This window comes from Aotus nancymaae, unplaced genomic scaffold (genome assembly GCF_030222135.1).
Source record: "Aotus nancymaae isolate 86718 unplaced genomic scaffold, 86718_ANA_hifiasm-v0.15.2.pri h1tg000069l, whole genome shotgun sequence".
NCBI classification, from domain to species: Eukaryota; Metazoa; Chordata; class Mammalia; order Primates; family Aotidae; genus Aotus; species Aotus nancymaae.
The window spans coordinates 2033332-2055253 of record NW_026988484.1 but is presented as its reverse complement, the minus strand read 5'-3'; the positions used below and the strand labels follow the sequence as shown (position 1 = coordinate 2055253).

Here is a 21922-nt window from a genome sequence, read left to right as displayed (position 1 = left end):
GTTTTTTTTTTTGAGATGGAGTTTCGTTCTTGTTACCCAGGCTGGAGTGCAATGATGCGATCTTGGCTCACCGCAACCTCCGCCTCCTGGGTTCAGGCAATTCTCCTGCCTCAGCCTCCTGAGTAGCTGGGATTACAGGCACGCGCCACCATGCCCAGCTAATTTTTTGTATTTTTAGTAGAGACGTGGTTTCACCATGTTGACCAGGATGGTCTCGATCTCTTGACCTCGTGATCCACCCGCCTCGGCCTCCCAAAGTGCTGGGATTACAGGCGTGAGCCACCGCGCCTGGCCCTCAATACTGTTCTCTATATTAGCTGTATTAGTTTGCATTTGCACCAACAGTGTATGAGTTCCCTTTTCTCTGCATCCTTGCCAGCATCTGTTTTTGTCTTTTTGATGCTATCTGTCCTAAACAGGGAGAAGTGATACCTCATTACAATTTTGTTTTGCATTTCCCAGATCATTGGTGATGAGTGTGTTTTATATATATTTTTTATTTTTTTATTTTTTAAAATATTTTTTAGAGACTGGATCTTGCTATCTTGCCCAGGCTGAAGTACAGTGGCTCTTCACAGGCGCAGCCCCACTGCTGATCAGCATGTGAGTTTTGACCTGCTCCATTTCCGACCTGGGCAGGTTCACCCCTCCTTAGGCAACCTGGTGGTCCCCTGCTCCCGGGAGGTCACCATATTGATGGCGAACTTACTGCAGACACTTGATCGGCATACCGCACTACAGCCCAGCACTCCTGGGCTCAAGTGATCCTCCCACCTCAGCCTCCCGAGTAGCTGGGACTACAGGCATGTGCCAGCGCACCGCTCTTATTACCCAGGCTGGAGTGCAATGGCGCGATCTCGGCTCATCGCACCCTCTGCGTCCTGGGTTCAGGCAATTCTCCCACCTCAGCCTCCTGAGTAGCTGGGAGTACAGGCATGCGCCACCGCACCTGGCTTTGGCTATCTTTATGTTGTCTTTTGAAAAACGCCTGTTCAGGTCGTTTGACATTTTTTTTTTTTTTTTGAGATGGAGTTTCGCTCTTGTTACCCAGGCTGGAGTGCAATGGCGCATTCTCAGCTCACCGCAACCTCTGCCTCCTGGGTTCAGGCAGTTCTCCTGCCTCAGCCTCCTGAGTAGCTGGGATTACAGACACGTGCCACCGTGCCCAGCTAATTTTTTGTATTTTTAGTAGAGACGGGGTTTCACCATGTTGACCAGGATGGTCTAGATCTCTTGACCTCGTGATCCACCCGCCTCGGCCTCCCAAAGTGCTGGGATTACAGGCGTGAGCCACCGCACCCGGCCCGTTTGACATTTTTAAATTGGATTTTTTGGAGGTTTCTTTGTTGTTGAAATATTTCAGTTGCTTTTGTGTATTGTAGTCTGGCTTTTTTTTTTTTTCTTTTTTTTTTTTGAGATGGAGTTGCTCTGATACCCAGGCTGGAGTGCAATGCATGATCTCGGCTCACTGAAACCTCCGCCTCCCAGGTTCAAGCAGTTCTCCTGCCTCAGCCTCCCAAGTAGCTGGGATTATAGGTGTGTGCCACAACACCCAGCTAATTTTTATATTTTCAGTAGTGATGGGTTTTTGCCATATTGGCTAGGCTGGTCTCAAACACCTGACCTCAGGTGATCTGCCCACCTCGGCCTCCCAAAGTGCTGGAATTACAGGCGTGGCCACCGCATCCAGCCTCTTCCTTGTTTCTTGACATTTTCCTTACACTGTCACTGAGTGGGTTCTGCATCAGAAAAAGATGAATAAACCAGGTGTGGTGGCTCAGTCCTATAATGTCAGCACTTTGGGAGGCCACGGCAGGAGGATTGCTTGAGCTCAGTAGTTTGAGAACAGCCTGGGTAATGTGGCAAAACCCTGTCTCTACAAAAAATACAAAAATTAGCTGGGTGTGGTGCATGCCTGTAATCCCAACCACTCTTGAAGGCTGAGATGGGAGGATCACTTGAGCCCTAGAGGTTAAGACTGCAGTGAGCCTTGCTTGTGCCACTGCACTTGAGCCTCAGCAACAGTGTGAGACCCTTTCTCAAAAAAAGGAAAAAAAAATAGAATGCTGCCCTAAGAAGATATCAGATTGATGTGTAAACGAAGCTCTTCATTGTTCAAACCATAATGCTAAGTGAGAAAAGCAAAGTACAGATTTGTATAGAATCTATGACTTTTTTTTCCTATAAGATGGAAAAACTTGTATAATAATATAATTGACCACAGGACACACAGAATAATGAGCAAAGGGAAGACACAATTCTATGAGGATAATACTATACTGCAAATTTCACCTTCTGTTTTTACTTATACATTAAATTACTTATTTAGAGACAGGGTCTTATTATGCTGCCCAGGCTGGCCTCAGACTCCTATGCTGAAATGATTGTCCCTCCAAGCCTCCCAAGTAGGTGGGTGGACACAATTTTTCTCTACCTTGGTATTGTTCAATGTTTTCAATAAAGAAAGATAATCTCATTTTAATAATAAAACCAACAAGGGGACCATTTTAATCACGTGTTGACCTTAATTCCATCTCTCTTAGACATCACTGTTAAAACTTCTGGGCTGGGTGTTGTGGCTCATGCCTGTTATCCTAGCACTTTGGGAGGCTGAGGTGACGTTCACCTGAGGTCAGGAGTTCGCAACCAGCCTGGCCAAAATGGTGAAACCCTGTCTCTACTAAAAATACAAAAATTAGCTAGGCATGGTCGCGGCCGCCTACAATCCCAGCTACTTGGGAGGCTGAGGCAGGAGAATGAATTTCTTGAACCTGGGAGGCAAAGGTTGCAGTGAGCTGAGACCATGCCACTGTACTCCAGCCTAGGCAACAAGAGCTGCGAAACTCCATCTCAAAAAAAAAAGAAAGAAAAAACTTCTGTTGGCTGGGAGCGATGACTCACCTTTAATCCCAGCACTTTGGGAGGCCGAAGTGGGCAGATCGCCTGAGGTCAGTAGTTTGCGACCAGCCTAGCCAACATGGTGAAATCCTGTCTCTGCTAAAAATACAAAAATTAGCTGGGCATGGTGGCGGGCATCTGTAATCCCAGCTACTCAGGAGGCTGAGGCTGGAGAATCACTTGAACCCGGGAAGTGGAGGTTGCAGTGAGCAGAGATCACACCACTGTCCATCCTGGGCAACAAGAGCAAAACTCCGTCTCAAAAAAAAATAATAATTAAAATTTAAAAATTATCTGAGCATGGTGGCGTGTGCCTGTAATCCTAGCTACTTTGGGAGTCTGAGGCAGCAGAATTGCTTAAACCCAGAAGGTGGAGGTTGCAGTGAGCATCCAGCATGGGTGACAGAGTGACAGAGTGGGACTTCATCTAAAAAAAAAAAAACTGACGTTTAAAAACTTTTTCATTATCCACTAATGTTTCAATAGAGCTATTTCTGTCAGCACGTATCATTTATTAGTCATTGGTATTAAGTTTCTGTAACTTGCATTTCACCACTTTTTCTGCTGTCATATTAGTTCATGTTGAACACTCCCTGCTGTAACAAGAGAAACAAATGGTAGGCACTCCCCAGGAAAGATATGAGCTCAGTAGTTTAACATACGCCCAGTGTCCCCAGGTGACATCACCACCATTACCAATACCAAGCTGGGATTCTTCTCATTGTGCTTTACCTGAGACTGATTTCCTAATTTCAGGTTCCTAAAATGGGTTGAAAATATAGTAAGTTAGAATGCCAAGTGAGGGATGTTACATGAATAAATGTTTTGTTCAATCAGTCGGACACAATTATTGACTTAACAGGCAGGACAGTTGTTTTTCTGTGAGAACGACAGAGATTCACCTTTGTAGTCCTGCTTTAGCCAGGCCCATCTCTGTCTTCCTTGGCATGGTCCTAGCTGGATTAGTTCTCTTTTGTCCCTTGTAGACTGAGAAACCAACTCTAATGTCTCAGAGTGAGGCAGGAGAATACGGCATTAGGATAACCAAGGATGAAGGCTTGAGCAAAAGAACAGCAGGTGCAGCCAGTTCTAGGCAAGATTAGGCATCACACAGGCCACATCCTCACTCCTGTGATAAGACAGACGTCTCCACTTCAGCCTCTGATTGGTCGTGCACCGATTCTTCATAGGATTGGAGGCCTTTAAAGAACTCTTGGGGTGTTAAAAAATTCTAGCTTGTTAATGGCAAAAACCGCAATTGCTTTTGCAGCAATCTGATAAAACCTTAAAAAAACGTAATCAGGGCTCTTGAGCCACTTGCTCGCCTGCTCCCAGTCCTACATGCCACTTCTGTGGAGGGTTCTTTCACTTCAGTAAATTGCACTTGCATTGGTTAATTCTTCTGGGTTTTTTTTGTGCGTTTTGTTCACTTATTTGTTCAATGCTCCAACCACCTGGAGAACTCAGTCAAGACTTTCCATCCGGTAACAAGAGTGAATTCTTGTGAGTTATAACAGTAATGTTTATCTGCCTCTGCTTCCAATGCAGGCATTTTGTGTTTAAACGATTGTTTAAAGTGATGCATGAATTTGGATTTCTAGCCTTTGGGGGCATTCATATTTCTAGCGCATGGGAGCTTGAATTTCCAAAAATGCGATTTTTTTTTTTTTTTTTTTTTAACTTTTAAAAAAATAGAGACAGGTGTTCACCATGTTGGCCAGGCTAGTCTCAAACTCCTGACCTCAGGTGATCCTCCTGCTTCGGCCTACCAAAGTGCTGGAATTACAGGCGTAAGCCACCACGTCCGGCCCAAAAATGTGATTTAATATTTTTGCAAACACTTGGGTGGTCAGTTACAAACAGGGATTCCCCAGGAATCTCAATATGCCTCTAAGGAGGGGCGACAGCATCCTCTGCTCTAGAAGGATGCGCGCTTTAATGAACCCCTGAGGTGGAATTGGGAGTTCCTGCAGAAGCGCCTGTGGGAAGCGGCACCTTTACTGCGTTGAAACCTGGGGAACTGCATTACCCAGGAAGCTCTACGTTGAATGACAGCGCGGCAGAACCAGTGAGGGCTCAGAATAAAGGTGTTGCTGTTTGCGCACGTAACGTAGGGGCGGGACTTTGGCGTCTTCTAGTAGCGGCCATTTTGGTTGACGTTGAGTGTCTGAGGCTTGTGAGGTGAGAGGCCTCGGAGCCGTGGGTCGGAACTGCGGTGTCTGAACCCAGCAGGTGGAGAGGAGTCATTCTCGCTGCACAGAGGCGGATCTTCAGCCCCGTAACGGCGCCCACCGCTCCCGGCCGTGCTTTCCCCACGTACTCGAATGGCGGCGGCCGCACTGAGGCTCCCGGCTCAGGTAATTGTGGCGCCTTACCTGCCCTAAGGTCACTTCATGCTAACCCGGGTCCTGAAGCAGCGAGGGAGCGGCACCTGCTCTCAGGTGTGCAGCCCGGACCCGGCGTCAGGACACTGAGTCGCTCGCGGGAGAGGTCCCCGTTTCTGACACCCGTGGGATGCGGGTGGGGAGAGCGACGGGCGCGGGCAGTGGCCTGGAGATGGATGGAGCCGGGAGGAAGGAACCTGGGGTCCCCAGGCGCCTGTGGGGAACAGCATGTGAGACTACGGTCCTCCTGAAAGAGCAGGCTGGTGGCTGTGTATTCACCGTGAAGACCCTAGAAGCCACGGAGAGTTTCGAAAAAAGGAGGGACGTGATCCAAGTGCAGCCTTTTAAGGTTTTCCAAAGGCCAGAAGGACATAGTGGAGAGAGGGGATGAGCACCTTGGGGTTCTGGGAGGTTGGATCCTTGTTAGTAGATCTCATAGGTGGTAGCGATGACATTTTTCACTGAGACACGCAGGTCAGCCAGCCAGCACGCGGTCACCTGGCTCCAGGGACAAGAAGAGGTTCATGGAGGCCGGGCGCGGTGGCTCACGCCTGTAATCCAGCACTTTGGGAGGCCGAGGCGGGCGGATCACCAGTTCAAGAGATCGAGATCATCCTGGCCAACATGGTGAAACCCTGTCTGTACTAAAAAAATACAAAAATTAGCTGGGTGTGGTGGCGGGAGCCGGTAGTCGCAGCTACTCAGGAGGCTGAGGCAGGAGAATTGCTTGAACCCGGGAGGCGGAGGTTGCAGTGAGCCGAGATCGCGCCACTGCACTCCAGCTTGGCACCTGGGGACAGAGCGAGACTCTATCTCAAAAAAAAAAAAAAAACTGGGCCGGGCGTGGTGGCTGATGCCTGTAATCCCAGCACTTTGGGAGGCCGAGGCAGGTGGATCACGAGGTCAAGAGATCGAGACCATCCTGGTCAACATGGTGAAACCCTGTCTCTACTAAAAATACAAAAATTAGCTGGGCATGGTGGCGCGTGCCTGTAATCCCAGCTACTCGGGAGGCTGAGGCAGAAGAATTGCCTGAACCCAGGAGGCGGAGATTGCGGTGAGCCGAGATCGCGCCATTGCACTCCAGCCTGGGTAACAAGAGCGAAACTCCGTCTCAAAAAAAAAAAAGAAAAAAGAAAAGAAAAGGTTCATGGAGACCTCAGCTTACCAGATCCTCTAATGTCTGCCTTCCCCTCAGGCACTCCTGGCTGCAGAAGCCCTTAAAGAACCCACCCACAGGCAGGTGCGGTGGCTGCCTGTAATCCCAGCACTTTGGGAGGTGGAGATGGGTGGATCACGAGGTCGAGTTCGAGACCCGCCTGGCCAACGTAGTGAACCCCCGTCTTTACTAAAACTATTAAAAAAAAAAAAGCCGGACCTGATGACAGTAATCCCTGTAATCCCACCTACTCGGGAGGCTGAGGCAGGAGAATCGCTGGAACCCGGGAGGCAGAGGTTGCGTGAGCCGAGATAAAGCCATTGCACGTTAGCCCTAGTGACAGTGCTGGACTCCGTCTCAAAAAAAAAAAAAAGAACTCACAGAGGGAGTTGGAGGGGAGTTGGAGGGTGTTCCGTTTCCTTACCAGTCTTATCCCCCATTCACATGTTCTCTAGCTTGTATGTCCTGGGACCCTTACGTGCCATTTTTTTTTCAGTCCTTTGATCTGAGAACACTGGAGAAACCCTAAACTCAGAATCCTAAGAACATGACAGAGTGTATGGAGGTATTTCTAGTTCTGTCAACCCATGTAAACATACTTTGAAGGTTAACTACAGAGTTGGTACCAGGTCATGAAATGCTTAGAGGTAAAAATGATCGGTTGAGGGGCGGGGGTGGGGAGGTGATGTTACCAAGTCCCATTTGTTTGCAGGCATCATCTGGCTCCAAAGAAGAGAACACACTGTGTTTGAGGCAGGAGGAAAGAGGATCGGAGTTTAAGCTCCTGCAACAATGCAGGTGAGAGTTAATGGACCATATTAATGGTTAAGGAGTTGTGGCTGGATTCAACATTGACAGTTTGTAAGTGGCAACTAGATTTTCTAATGGACCGTGAGGGTGTGAAAGGGGAATCAGGTATGACTACAAGGTTTTTGGTCTTAGCAGCTATAGTGATGGAAGCTGCATCAACTTGAGATGTGCACACAATTGGTAGGTATCATATTCATTGGGGATATGAAAAGTGTTGTTTTGGCCTTAAGAGTCTGAGATAGTTTAGCCTCCATTATGACATTGACACACTTCATATTATCGTGGTAACTCTTTTAGGGGGCCAGGAAGGGATGGTTGGAGGCTGAGGGCTGAATTTCTTTCTTAGGTTCCTGGCTGATATTGCCACAGGAGAAAGAGCTAGGGTCTCATGAAGGTAGGGTATATGAGACACCATGGTTTGTCAGGGGACATAAGCTTCCAGGGGAAGAATAGATATGAGATGTAAGAAGAATCCCAGAAATAATTGAAGGAAGGTGACACTTGGGCCAAGGCTGATACTTACTCATCACTCTGGATGCATCAAGATTTTGAGATAACTTTGTTGGTGTTTGGGGGTTTTCATTCAGCCTGATATGGTCAGGTTAAATGTGGTTATCTGTGACAGACACTAGGCCTGGGATGGATGACTGATGGCCTGGGATTTTATTTTATTCTTTTTGTTTTCACTTTTCTTAGACCATTCTCTGTAACGAGGGACTGGGATTTAAATGACTCTGGGTGGACAGAGGAAAGTCACGATTGTAAAGGAGTCAGCAAGTGCATCACAGAAGTGGAATAGGGCCGTGGATATCTAAAGCCACACCTGGTTCTCTGGTGGTATCTCCATAACATGCAAGGAGGCCTTCATAGAATGACTTGGGACTGCATTGCTATTGGGAACCATGAGAATTCTGTGGTAATATTGGATCCTTCATGAATTTGCCAAGCATACTCTGAATTCTGTCAGCCATGTAGTAAGGCCAAAAATGAAATCCGAATGTGATGTGCCACCTTGATGTGTGGTGATACTGTATGACGTCAAATGACCTGAGCGCAAAATCCCCTTCCCACTCTGCTCTGTTGGATAATGTATCCTGGCCTAACAACCCTTTTCATCAAGGGGTCAGACGCAGTTTCTGGTTATTATACTTTGTGCTAAGTTTCAATTCCATTCCTACTCAGAATTATTAAAACAAGTGAATGGTACCCTCTTGAGAAATCAAGGACTATCACACTCTCTTCGTCTTACAAAGTGTGAATAACACAGTCTCTGGTTTCCCTCTGTTATCCATAGTGCAACCCCCACGTGCCCTCTTTGCCAGCGTGAGTTATTTGATGTTGAAATTGCTGTTGATGGCGTCTGTACAGTCTCAGATGTGAGTTGTTTCCCCAACACTATAACCTTAAGGAGAGAATCCCACTCAGCAGTAGAAGGGAAAGAAGGGGATTAAAACACTTAAAGTTGTTGTCCAGGTTTGAAGGCTCATGCTGTAATCCTAGCACTTTGGGAGGCTGAGGTGGGAGGATTGCTTGAGGCCAGGAGTTTGACATCAGCCCAGGCAATGTAGCAAGGCCCCATCTCTTAAAAAAAAGTGGTTGATGTTGCACATACGTATGATCTTATCTCCTCAGAAAGCTGAAGCCTGGGAATCACTTGAACCAAGGGATTTGAAGTTTCTAGAACCTGTCGGGTAACCAAGGGAGAACCTGACTAAAAGAAACCAAAACTGGGCTGGGTGCGGTGGCTAATGCCTTTAATCCCAGCACTTTGGGAGGCTGAGGTGGGCAGATCCCGAGGTCAAGAAATCAAGCATCCTTGCCAACATGGTGAAACCCTGTCTCTACTAAAAATATAAAAATTAGTTGGGTGTCGTGGTGCACACCTGTAATCCCAGCTACTCGGGAGTCTGAGGCAGGAGAATTGCTTAACAAAAAAAACTGGGAGGAGGAGGTGGTAGTGAGCCAAGATCGCCCCACTGCACTCTTGCCTGGCGACAGAGCAAGACTCTGTCTCGAAAAAAAAGCAAAACTGGCTGGGCTTGGCAGCTCGTGCCTGTAATCCCAGCACTTTGGGAGACTGAGGCGGGCGGATCATCTGAGGTTAGGCGTTCAAGACCAGCCTGACCAACGTGGAGAAACTCTGTCTCTACTAAAATTACAAATTCAGCTGGGCATGGTGGCACAGCCTGTAATCCCAGATACTTAGGAGGCTGAGGCAGGAGAATTGCTTGAACTCAGGAGGCAGAGGTTATGGTGAGCTGAGATAGCACCATTGCGCTCTAGCCTGGGCAACAAGAGGGAAACTCCGTCTCAAAAAAAAAAAAAGACCGGGCGTGATGGCTTACCCTGGTAATCCCAGCACTTTGGGAGGCTGAGGCGGGCGGATCACGAGGTCAAGAGATCAAGACCATCCTGGCCACCATAGTGAAACCCCATCTCTACTAAAATATAAAAAATTAGCTGGGCGTGGTGGCACGCATCTGTAGTCCCATCTACTCGGGAAGGCTGAGGCAGGAGAATTGCTTGAACCTAGGAGGCAGAGGTTGCAGTGAGCGGAGATCGAGCCACTTCCCTCCAGCCTGGCGCCTGGTGACAGAGAGAGACTCTGTCTCAAAAAAAAAAAAGAAAGCTGGGCACGGTGGCTCTCGCCTGTAATCCCAACAGTTTGGCAGGCAGATCACAAAGTCTGGAGATTGAGACCATCCTGGCTAACATGGTGAAACCCCTTCTCTACTAAAAATACAAAAAATTAGCCAGGTGTGGTGGCACGTGCCTGTAGTCCCAGCTACTCAGGAGGCTGAGGCAGGAGAATCGCTTGAACCCGGGAGGCAGAGATTGCAGTGAGCCAAGATTGCGCCACTACACTCCAGCCTTGGCGACAGAACGAAACTCTGTCTCAAAAAAAAGAAAAACCAAAACTGATTTGTGTTAATGTTCAAAAGAGGCTGATGGTTGGGGGATGTCACCTTGGGGTGGCCATGGCATGTGCCTGTGTTGTTTAAAGAATGATGTGTAAGGCTGGGCATGGTGGCTCACGCCTATAATCCTGATACTTTGGGAGGCTGAGGCGGGTGGATCACCTGAGATCGGGAGTTTGAGGCCAGCCTAGTCAATGTGGTGAAACCGCATTTCTACTAAAAATATAGAAGTTAGCCAGGTGTGGTGGCAGGGGCTTGTAATCCCAGCTACTTGGGAGGCTGAGGCAGGAGGTTGCAATGAGCCGAGATCACACCACTGCACTCCAGCCTCAGGAAGAAAAAAAGACTGTGTATTTAGAGAGGGAGTATGTCTGATGGACCCAGGCAACTGCACTGGGCTTTATGTGAATTTGGATATACCAGAGACGTTGGCTTTTATGGTAAGAGCACAGCATAGATCCCTGTTTTTCCCCTACTTCTTATTTGCTTATGGCTATACTGAGTGACCAGTGGTCCCACAAAGAGACAAAAGCACCAGTGGACCTGTTTTCTCCTCTGTGCTGAGGATCTTGGGAGGAGGACGGGCAAGTGGGGGTATGTTGGAGAGGTGGATTGTAGTACCTCAGCATAGGAACTGTTTGTGGTTTCATCTGTCACCATCACAGCAGGGCACTGTGACATTTGAAGATGTGGCTGTGAACTTTTCCCGGGAGGAATGGAGTCTCCTTAGTGAGGTTCAGAGATGCCTTTATCATGACGTGATGCTGGAGAACTGGGTACTTATATCCTCCCTGGGTAAGTTCTTCACACCCTCCCCTACTTCCTGAATAAGTCTCTGCCCTTCCCCTTTTTACCGTTGGCAAGACTGACTCTCTTGTCAAGACCATGGGCACAGCTTTCTTCCCCACCTCTCTGGACAGGTTTTGTGGTTGATAGGTCTGAGGTTACACACCAGGCTAGAGGTTACACTGACCTCCCTCCCTGAGCAGCTCCAATACCTGCTTTGCTGCAGACTCTCAGGGAAGAAGTCAGTCAAGACTCTTGTAGTTAGTCTAATGCATTTCGCCTTGCTTGTCCCCTCGTTGCTTGACTTTGTCCATATCTGAGACTTCTGTGTGTCCAGGTTCTATTTCCTTCCTTTAGCTGACATTACTTTATGCCTGCCTGTAGCAGGAATTGTCATTACTCACATTGTCACTGCCTACATAGACCAAAGGTAAGACCCTCCTTAGAAATTCTGTTTTTAGTAATTAGTTTTCTTTCCCGTGTGTTTTCATGTTTTGAGCCACCGTTGGCTCAAAAACTATCCAGCACATATTGGCAGGAGGAAGAGAATAGGGAGTCCAGTGATGTGGCCTTTGTGACTAGCCAGCATTTCAATTTATTCAGGTGGAAATGGCCTTCCTGGCTTATCAGTATTTGCTGCCAGAGGCTAGTTGTCCCACTTCTGCCCTATCTTTCCCTTAGTACTTATGGCATCCAGGTTTCATGTACTTCATCATCTTGGTAGTGGGGTGAGGAGTCCTCAGTGCTACAGAAGATGCAGTTGAATCCAGGCTCAGCCTCATGTTCTCAGAGGGAGCTTGTCACTGAGGAGTGGCACCTGGTGGGAGGGCATGAGGTTGGGATTTTATTCAAATCATACCAGAAGCCTATTATATTTGATTAGTATTTTTGTGGACAGTAGACACTATTTCTGTCTTCTCCATTCTTGAGAGCATCAGACTTGTCAGTTGTACACCTTGTCACTTGTACTCTGATATCCATCCCCCAACGAATATTCAACTCTCTGGACTCCACATCTCAGCCATTTATTTTCTCATATTTCCTTCCAGAGTGTTCTCCAAAAGTGGCATACACATTGTGTATTAATCAGTGTGTACACATTGTTAAACTGTTGTCTTGTAATTAATTTCTTAGGCCTGGACATATCCTTCTATATAGCATTAACATGTCATGAGGTAATTTCCTGCAGAGAAGTGGTTCGCAAAGGAAAGAGTTGTATACCAGGCACCTTGGCTTACACTTGTAAACCCAGCACTTTGGGAGGCTGCTGTGGGCAGATTTCTAGAACCCAGGAGTTCAAGACCAGCCTGGGCAACATGGCAGAACCCCATCTCTACAAAAAGCTAGGCATGTTGGCGTGCACCTGTGGTCCTAGCTACTGTGGTGGCTGAGATGGGAGGATCATCTGAGCCCAGCAGGAGGCAGAGATTGTGCCACTGCACTCCATGCTGGGTGACAGAGTGAGACCCTGGCTCTATTCTCTATGTTGCATGTACGCTTCTGCCCTTCATTTTTTTTTTTTTTTTTTTTTTTTGGAGACAGAGTCTTGCTCTGTTGCCGGACGCCAGGCTAGAGTGCAGTGGCGGGATCTCAACTCACTGCAACCTTCACCTCCTGAGTTCAAGCAATTCTCCTGCCTCAGCCTCCCAAGTAGCTGGGACTACAGGCGCGCGCCACCATGCCCAGCTAATTTTTGTATTTTTTAGTAGAGATGGGGTTTCACCATGTTGGCCAGGATGGTCTCGATCTCCTGACCTCGTGATCCGCGCGCCTCGGCCTCCCAAAGTGCTGGGATTATAGGCGTGAGCCACCGCGCCCAGCCTGCCCTTCATATTATATAAAGGTCACAGAGGCCTCCTGCATTCTGTGACCTTTAAATAGCCTAGTAATGACAGCTTCATCTTTCATGTGATGCCAACATTCTGTGCCTGCAAATATTTCCATGGAGTAATTCCTCAGTTTGTCAGGCACACTTGTGGGTGGGCTGTGCCTTCCCACCAGAGTTAACTTGAATTCTTTTCTTGCTTTCAGGTTGTTGGTGTGAATCAGAAGATGAGGAGGCACCTTCTAAGCAGAACATTTCTATTTTACAAAGAGTGTCTCAGGTCAGCACTCCTAGGGCAGGTGTGTCTCTCAAGAAGGCTCACCCCTGTGAAATGTGTGGTGCAATCTTGGGAGACATTTTGCAGTTGGCAGGTCATCAGGGAAGACATCACAAGCAGAAACTGCACAGGTGTGAGGCGTGGGGGAATAAATTGTATGATAGTTCAAACCATCAGCACCAGAATCAGTACCTTGGAGAGAAACCCTATAGAAGCAGTGTTGAGGAAGCATTGTTTATGAAGAGGTGTAAGTTCCATGTGTCAGAGGAATCATCTGTCTTCATTCAGAGTGGAAAGGACTTTTCGCCCAGCTCAGTATTACTTCAGGCCACTCACACTGGGGAGAAGTCAAATAGCAAAACTGAGTGTGTTTCTCCCTTTCAGAGGGGAAAAACTCATTATAGCTGTAGAGAATTCATGCAACATTCTAGCACCAAACACATACTTGTTCAACAGCAGAGACTTCTCCCTAGAGAAGGATGTTACTGCTGTGAATGTGGAAAGTCCTTTAGCAAATATGATAGCTTCAGTAATCATCAGAGAGGTCACACTGGGAATAGACCTTATGAATGTGGAGAATGTGGGAAATCTTTTAGTAATAAGGGCAGCCTTGTTCAGCATCAGCGAGTTCATACTGGAGAAAGACCTTATGAGTGTGGAGGATGTGGGAAATCTTTTAGTCAAAATGGTACCCTCATTAAACATCAACGAGTTCACACTGGAGAAAGACCTTATGAGTGTGAAGAATGTGGGAAATGTTTTACTCAAAAGGGCAATCTCCTTCAGCATCAGCGAGGTCACACTAGTGAAAGACCTTATGAGTGTGAAGAATGTGGAAAACGTTTTAGTCAAAAGGGCACCCTCACTGAACATCATCGAGTTCACACTAGAGAAAGACCTTATGAGTGTGGAGAATGTGGAAAATCTTTCAGTCGAAAGGGACACCTTAGGAACCATCAGCGAGGTCACACCGGAGAAAGGCCTTATGAGTGTGGAGAATGTGGAAAATCTTTTAGTCGAAAGGGCAACCTCATTCAGCATCAGCGAAGCCACAGTGGAGAAAGGCCTTACGAGTGTAGGGAGTGTGGGAAATTATTTAGGGGCAAGTCCCACCTTATTGAACACCAGAGAGTTCACACTGGGGAAAGGCCATACGAATGTAACGAATGTGGGAAATCATTTCAGGACAGCTCTGGGTTTCGTATTCATCAGAGAGTTCACACTGGAGAAAAACCGTTTGAGTGCAGTGAATGTGGGAAGTCATTTCCTCAAAGCTGTTCCCTCCTTCGACATCGGAGAGTTCATACTGGAGAAAGGCCTTATGAGTGTGGAGAATGTGGAAAATCATTTCATCAAAGCTCTTCCCTCCTAAGACATCAGAAAACTCACACTGCAGGAAGACCTTATGAGTGTGGAGAATGTGGGAAATTCTTCTTCAGTCTCCTTGAACACAGGAGAGTTCACACTGGAGAAAGGCCTTATGAGTGCAGTGAATGTGGAAAAACATTTACTCGAAGGTCTGCACATTTTAAACATAAGAGACTTCATACTAGAGGAAAGCCTTACGAGTGCAGCGAATGTGGCAAATCCTTTGCTGAAAGCTTCAGTCTTAATGAACACAGGAGAGTCCACACTGGAGAAAGGCCTTATGAGTGCAGTGAATGTGGAAAATCATTTCATCGAAGCTCTTCTCTCCTTCGACATCAAAGAGTTCATACTGAAAAAAGTCCTTATAAGTGAAAGAAATTTGGGAAATTATTTAGCTAAACCTCTGCGTCTCCTTGATCAGAGTTCTTACTGAATCAAGACCGTATGAATGTGACAAATGTGGGATATTCTTTATGCAGAAGTCTTGCTTTATTACATGCAGAAGAGCTTCCACTGCAGAAGTGCCCCTTGAGTACGATGAATGTAAGAAAGCCTTCAGCCAGCTGGATGCAGTATCTCACACTAATCCCAGCACTCTGGGAGGCCAAGGCAGGTGGATCACATGAGGTCGGGAGTTTTGAGACCAGCCTGACCAACATTGACAAACCCCATCTCTACTAAAAATACAAAATTAGCTGGGTGAGGTGGTACATGCCTGCAATCCCAGCTATTTGGAGGCTGAGGCAGGAGAATTGCTTGAACCTGGAAGGCAGAGGTTGCAGTGAACTGAGATTGTGCCACTGCACTCCAGCCTGGGCAAAAAGAGCAAAAAATATCCGTCTCCAAAAAAAAAAAGATTATGTTGGAGCTGCATGGCGTTTTTCACCCTGTCCTGTTCCCTTGCCAGATTTATGTGACTGCCAGTTATCTGGCAAAAGCCATTATGTCTGCCACGTGGTAGGTGTTCACAGTGCATCATTCACCGATGATGTTCTGGAAGTAAACCTTGATTGTCCTCCTCTGGCCAGAGGAATTGGTGAGTAGTCTCAGCTGTCATTCCTTTCTCATTTCTGATGAGTGAGACCATGGATCTAAGTACCAGTCCATAGGAGTCGTCTGTCGGCTTGAAAATATGGAGTACTTTTTTCAGGAATCTAAGGGGTCTTATGTGATTCTTCAGGTAGAATTTTTTTTTAGCCCTTAAGTATCCAACCAAAGAACATTCTGCCTCCCATTGCTCTGATCTGGGCAGTGACTAAGGCCTTATTGTTTCTTCAATCTTGCAAGTTGTATTTACTCTTTGGGGTGGTTTGGAAACAACTGTGTTCTGCTGTCATAAAGGGGCAAACAGCTTTGGTTGGGATCACTAGATTTTGTGTGCCTCAGGGGACAATATGATGATAGAACATACTGTCTCTTCACTTACGCCATGGTTTTCATGGCTGCCCAAGGCCTCCAAAGACTCCAGAACTTAATCGTTGACTAGATAACTCCAGTAATTTCTGGGTTTATAGGTCATCCTGAGAAGGGAACAGTGTTTGTGACATCATCTGGTGCTTCTAAATTCATCATCAAATTCTTCTCTCTTTTACTCGAGATATTGCATTCTGCTTAGTACTGCTGAGGGTAATCTGTCGCCTAGGTCCTGCAGTGCAGCCATGTGCCCTGATATGCCAAGTTTCATAGGGTGGTATCCCAGGTTATGAAACTATAGCAGAAAATCATAGTTTATAGAATTTCGGCATTTATAGGCAATGGAGGAGACTGCAAGAACAGAGTTGGAATACACATCTTTAAAAAGGAGACCAGGAATGATTCAGTCACTGTGTATGCGGTGGACAGTCAGGTACAGAACCTCCATAATTACGAATCTCGTGTAGCTGAGACCATTGTCGAAGAAAATAATATTAAAGGTTTTGTGGATTCCTGTACCCTTTCTCTGCTGTTCACCTCAAGGTCATTCGTGCATTGGAAGGAGGAAGAGGATAGGGAGAAGGGAGATCTCTTAGTCGAGTGATATGGTCTTTGTGACCAGTGTTCCAATTTAATCAGATGAAAATTGCCTTCCTGGCTCATCAGTATTTGCTACTGCAGATACTAGGTGCCCCACTTAGGGTATAAGGAGATTTTGTATAGTTGCCAAGCGTATTTGGCAAAAATACTGGGAAATCCATGTTTTTCTTTTTTCTTTTTTTTTATTTTTCCTTTTAAGACAAGGTGTTGTTCTGTGACCCAGGCTGGAGTACAGTGGCAAGATCAGAGTTTACTGCAGCCTCTGACTCCTGAAGCAGTCCTTTTCCCTCAGCCTCCCAAAGTGCTGGGATTAAAGGCCTGAGCCATCATGTCCAGCCCACATTTTCTTTTGAACCAATTCTTTAAAGCTGTAATAAGGTATAAATGACATTCAGTAAACTATACATCTTTAAACTGTACCATACGGTAAGTATAGACTTTCATAGAAACCCACGAAAGTATAACTTATCCATCTCCTTCATGTTTACCTGGATCCTATTATATTTTTATTTTTTTAAATTTTTAATATTTACTTATTTATTTTTTTAGAGATGGGGTTTCACCATGTTGATTAGGCTAGTCTTGAACTCATGACCTCGTGATTCACCCGCCTTGGCCTCCCAAGTTCTGGGATTACAGGCATGAGCCGCTGCGCCTGACCCATTTTTTATTTTATTTTATTTTATTTTATTTATTTATTTATTTATTTATTTATGAGACGGAGTCTCACTCTGTTACCCAGGGTGGAGTACAATGGCGTGATCTTGGCTACTGCAACCTCTGCCTCCTGGGTTCAAGTAATTCTCCTGCCTCAGCCTCCTGAGTAGCTGGGATTACAGGTGCGTGCCGCCACACCCAGCTAATTTTTATATTTTTAGTAGAGATGGGGTTTCACTATGTTGGTCAGGCTGGTCTCAAACTCCTGACCTCATTATCCACCTGCCTTGACCTCCCAAAGTGCTGGGATTACAGGTGTGAGCCACCGCACCCAGCCTGTTTTTTATTTTTTAAGAGTTGGGGTTAGGGCCAGGCGTAGTGGCTCATGCCTGTAATCCAAGCACTTTGGAGGCCAAGGCGGGTGGATCACCTGAGGTTGGGAGTTCAAGACCAGCCTGACCAACATGGTGAAACCTCGTCTTAAAAAGAGTTGGGGTCTCACTTTGTCACCTGACTGGAGTGCAGCATGATCATAGCTCACTGTAATCTGACATTCCTGGGCTCAAGCAATCCTTCCACCTCAGTCTCCTGAATAGCTGGAACCATCAGCTTGAGCCACTATGCCTAGATTTTATTATTTTATTTTATTTTTTGAGACAGACTCTTACTCTGTTGCCCAGGCTGAAGTGCGGTGGCATAATCTCAGCTCACTGCAACCTCCTCCTGGGTTCAAGCGATTCTTCTGCCTCAGCCTCCAGAGTGGCTGGGACCACAGGCGTGCACCACCACGTCCGGCTAATGTTTGTATTTTTACTAGAGACGAGATTTCATTACGTTGGCCAGGCTTGTTCCTGACCTCAAGTGATCTGCCTGTCTTAGCCTTCCAAGGTTCTGGGATTACAGCTGTGAGCCACTGTGCCCAGATGAGCCTTTTAATAGGATGTTTCTCTCTGCTCTCCAGACAACAATTGGTTTAGTGTGCTTTAAAACAGATTAGTTTGTATTTTCTGGAATTTTATAAGATTGATATTATAAAGTATTTCCTCTTTACATTTTTGGGTTCCCTACTATATAATTTATTTTGCTATTAGTGATGATATATCATTAGATATTGCTGAGAAGTATGACATGCTGTGAAACATAAGTGTTTGCATATTAATCCATCCCTTTATGTATATTTGAGTTGCTTCTAACTTTTGAATATAATTCTTCATATATTTTACTCCTCTTTTGTTAATATCTCCATGTGTAGTGCCTGAGTCACATGGTAGGTAAAACTTTTTAAGAAATGCCAAACTGACTTAAATTAAAATGATTGCTTCCTTTTGCATTCCTACCACCAGTGTCTGAGAATTCTTATTGAGAGAGTATGGTTAGACTTTTAAATTCTCATTTTTTAAATAAACGGGTATTTATTTTTAGATAAAGTGTCTATTCATGTCTGTTGCTTCACAAAAATGAACTTCTTTGTGGAAAAAAATGTTTTCCATTTCATTAAGGAATAAGAAAATAGGCTGGGCATGGCAGCTCACACCTATAATGCCAGCACTTTGGGAGGCCGAGGCAGGTGGATCACATAAGTTTGGGAGTTTGAGATAGCTTGACCAACATGGAGAAACCCCTCTCTACTAAAAATACAAAATTAGCTGGGCGTGGAGGTGCATGCCTGTAATCCCAGCTACTCGGGAGGCTCAGACAGGAGAATCACTTGAACCTAGGAGGCAGTGGTTGCAGCGAGCCAAGATCGGTCATTGCATTCCAGCCTGGGCAACAAGAGATCGCGTCATTGCATTCCAGCCTGGGCAACAAGAGATCATGTCATGGCATTCCAGCCTCGGCAACAAGAGCTAAACTCCGTCTCAAAAAAAAAAAAAAAAAAAAAAAAATCAGCCAGACGTGGTGGCTTATGCCTGTAATCCCAGCACTTTGGGAGGCGAAGATGACGGGCAGACCACCTGAGGTCAGGTGTTTGAGACCAGCCTGGCCAACATGGCAAAACCCCATCTCTACTAAAAATACAAAAATTAACGAGGCGTGGTGGTGCATGCCTGTACTCCCACCCACTTGGGAGGCTGAGGCAGGGAGAATTGCTTGAACCCAGTAGGCAGAGGTTGCAGTGAGCTGAGATCACACCACTGTACCCTAGCCTGGGCAACAGAGCGAGATTCCATCTCAAAAATAAAAGAAATAAGAAAGTAGTGAACCAACAAATCTTAATGTTGGCCCGCATTTATTTTGTAGTAGTGTGACTTTGCTGTAAGGAATACTTGTTGTTCAATGCCACAAGAGCTGTGAGCTGGTTATTGATTTTGTATAGAAGAATAAGTGTCCCAGGGTGACAATATTTATAGATTCCAGAGCAGTGAAACAGTATGATATACCAGGACTTTCTTTCCATTCTTCAACATCTTCATTTTTTTTTTTTCCAGACAGAGTTTCACTCTTGTTGCCCAGGCTGGAGTAGCAATGGCACGATCTTGGCTCACTGCAACCTCCGCCACCCAGGTTCAAGAGATTCTTCTGACTCACTCTCCCAAGTAGCTGGGATTACAGGTGCGTGCCAACATGTTTGACTAATTTTTGTATTTTTAGTAAAGATGGGGTTTCACCACATTGGCCAGGCTGGTCTCGAACTTCCGACCTCAGGTGGTCCAGCTGCCTCGGCCTTCCAAATTTCTAGGACTACTGGCGTGAGCCACCGCGCTCGGCTCTTTAACATCTTTGTATTCTACCATTTCTTTTGTTCCAAGTTTGTATTTCCTCTGAGTTCTGAGAAATGGAAAGAATGCCCACTTTGTAGAAACCGTTTTATATTATCTAAGTTCTAGGATCGCCATGGGCTCCACTTAATTATTTCAGAACTTAGAGCTCAGCGTCCTCTACTCACTTCCCATGGGGAGTTACCTATTTACACGCTTCACAGATACTCTTCTGCTTCTTATGTTATTTTCAATGGGTAACTTTATTCACCCACATTAATAACTAATTTCCTCACTCCAAGCTGTTTTCCAGAGATAACCTTCAGTCCTCTTGCAGACACTTTGTCTGCACTTTTCGCTGAAATGATAGTTTCTTCCCAACAACAAGATGAGGTCATGGAATCTAAAATCTTATCCCGGGGCTCAGATGCCCTCTTTTCCCACCTGCAAGAATGTGGTAAGTGCAGGTACCATCCTGGCAACAAATGTGAATGTTGTAGCCACTATTTCCAACTAAGTATCACAATCAGAAAAAAACAATACTGCTCTGGGATGGAAACACAAAAGTTGATTAAAATAAATAAATGGAACAATATTCTGAGGGGCCTAGAAGCAGAGTGCTACGTTGTTTTTTTTTTTTTTTTTTGAGACGGAGTTTCGTTCTTGTTACCCAGGCTGGAGTGCAATGGAGTGCAATGGCGCGATCTCAGCTCACTGCAACCTCCGCCTCCTGTGTTCAGGCGATTCTCCTGCCTCAGCCTCCCGAGTAGCTGGGATTATAGGCACGTGCCACCGTGCCCAGCTAATTTTTTACATTTTTAGAGACAGGGTTTCACCATGTTGACCAGGATGGTCTCGATCTCTTGACTTCGTGATCCACCCGCCTCGGCCTCCCAAAGTGCTGGGATTACAGGCATGAGCCACTGCGCCCGGCCCGTTTTTTTGTTTCTTTGTTTTTAAACAGAGACACGCTCTGTCACACAGGCTGGAGTGCAGTGGTACAATCTTGGCTTACTGCAACCTCCAACTCCTGGGCTCAAGCAGTCTTCCACCTCAGCCTCCCAAGTAGCTAGGACTACAGGCACGTGTTACCACACCCGGCGAATTTTTTGTTTCTGTTTTGTTTTTGTTTTTGAGACGGAGTCTCGCTCTTTCACCCAGGCTGGAGTTGGTGGCGCCATCTTGGCTCACTTCAACCTCCACCTTCTGGGTTCAAGCGATTCTCCTGCCTCGCCCTCCCAAGTAGCTGGGACTACAGGCATATGCCACCATGCCTGGATAATTTTTGTATTTTTATAGTACAAATGGGGTTTTACCATATTGGCCTGGCTGGTCTCAAACTCCTGACCTTGTTATCCGCCTGCCTCGGCTTCCCAAAGGGCTGGGATTACAGGCGTGAGCCACTGCACCTGGCCAATTTTTTGTATTTTTTTGTAGTGATAGGGTTTTACCACGTTGTCCAGGCTAGTCTCAAATTCCTGGGCTCAAGTGATCCGCCCACTTTGGCCCCACAAAGTGCTGGGATTACAGGCATCAGCCACCATGCAGGCCCACAAGTAACTTACTTTTACTAATGTCTACTTGTAAGTGAAAAATTCTCTTCGGCTTATATTTCTGTTTAGACTGTTAGGTAGACATGATCTATAAAGAAGGAGTTTTTTAGGGCCAGGCGCGGTGGCTCATGCCTGTAATCCCAGCACTTTGGGAGGCCGAGGCGGGTGGATCACAAGGTCAAGAGATCGAGACCATCCTGGTCAACATGGTGAAACCCTGTCTCTACTAAAAATACAAAAAATTAGCTGGGTATGGTGGCTCGTGCCTGTAATCCGAGCTGCTCAGGAGGCTGAGGCAGGAGAATTGCCTGAACCCAGGAGGCAGAGGTTGCGGTGAGCCGAGATCGCGCCATTGCACTCCATTGCACTCCAGCCTGGGTAACAAGAGCGAAACTCCGTCTTAAAAAAAAAAAAAAGAAGGAGTTTTTTCCTAATCTACCTGTTTACCCTAAATTACAGATTGTACATTAGTAGGACAAAGTGCTTGATAACTTCACTCTAACGGTTTTCAAAATAATGAGTTGTATCACTAGTCCTTCAAAAATTGCTTTTTAGGCCAGGGGTGGTGGCTCAAG

General features: G+C 46.2%; 1 protein-coding gene across 17 annotated transcripts in view; it reads left to right on the top strand.

The window, feature by feature from the left end:
- LOC105731432 (zinc finger protein 418) overlaps positions 1–20516 on the top strand; it is a 28482-nt gene extending 7966 nt beyond the window's left edge. For 2 of the 17 annotated variants that reach the window (XM_064367407.1, XM_064367408.1), the window contains 7 exons: positions 528–603; positions 5128–5255; positions 7154–7239; positions 8546–8627; positions 10835–10964; positions 12987–15461; positions 19525–20515. In XM_064367407.1, coding sequence (XP_064223477.1) covers positions 5223–5255; positions 7154–7239; positions 8546–8627; positions 10835–10964; positions 12987–14797 — 2142 coding nt within the window. In that variant the 5' untranslated portion in view covers positions 528–603; positions 5128–5222 and the 3' untranslated portion in view covers positions 14798–15461; positions 19525–20515. The other 15 variants (XM_064367406.1, XM_064367401.1, XM_064367409.1 and 12 more) reach the window with 14 other exon arrangements.
- Positions 20517–21922: the final 1406 nt, after the last annotated feature.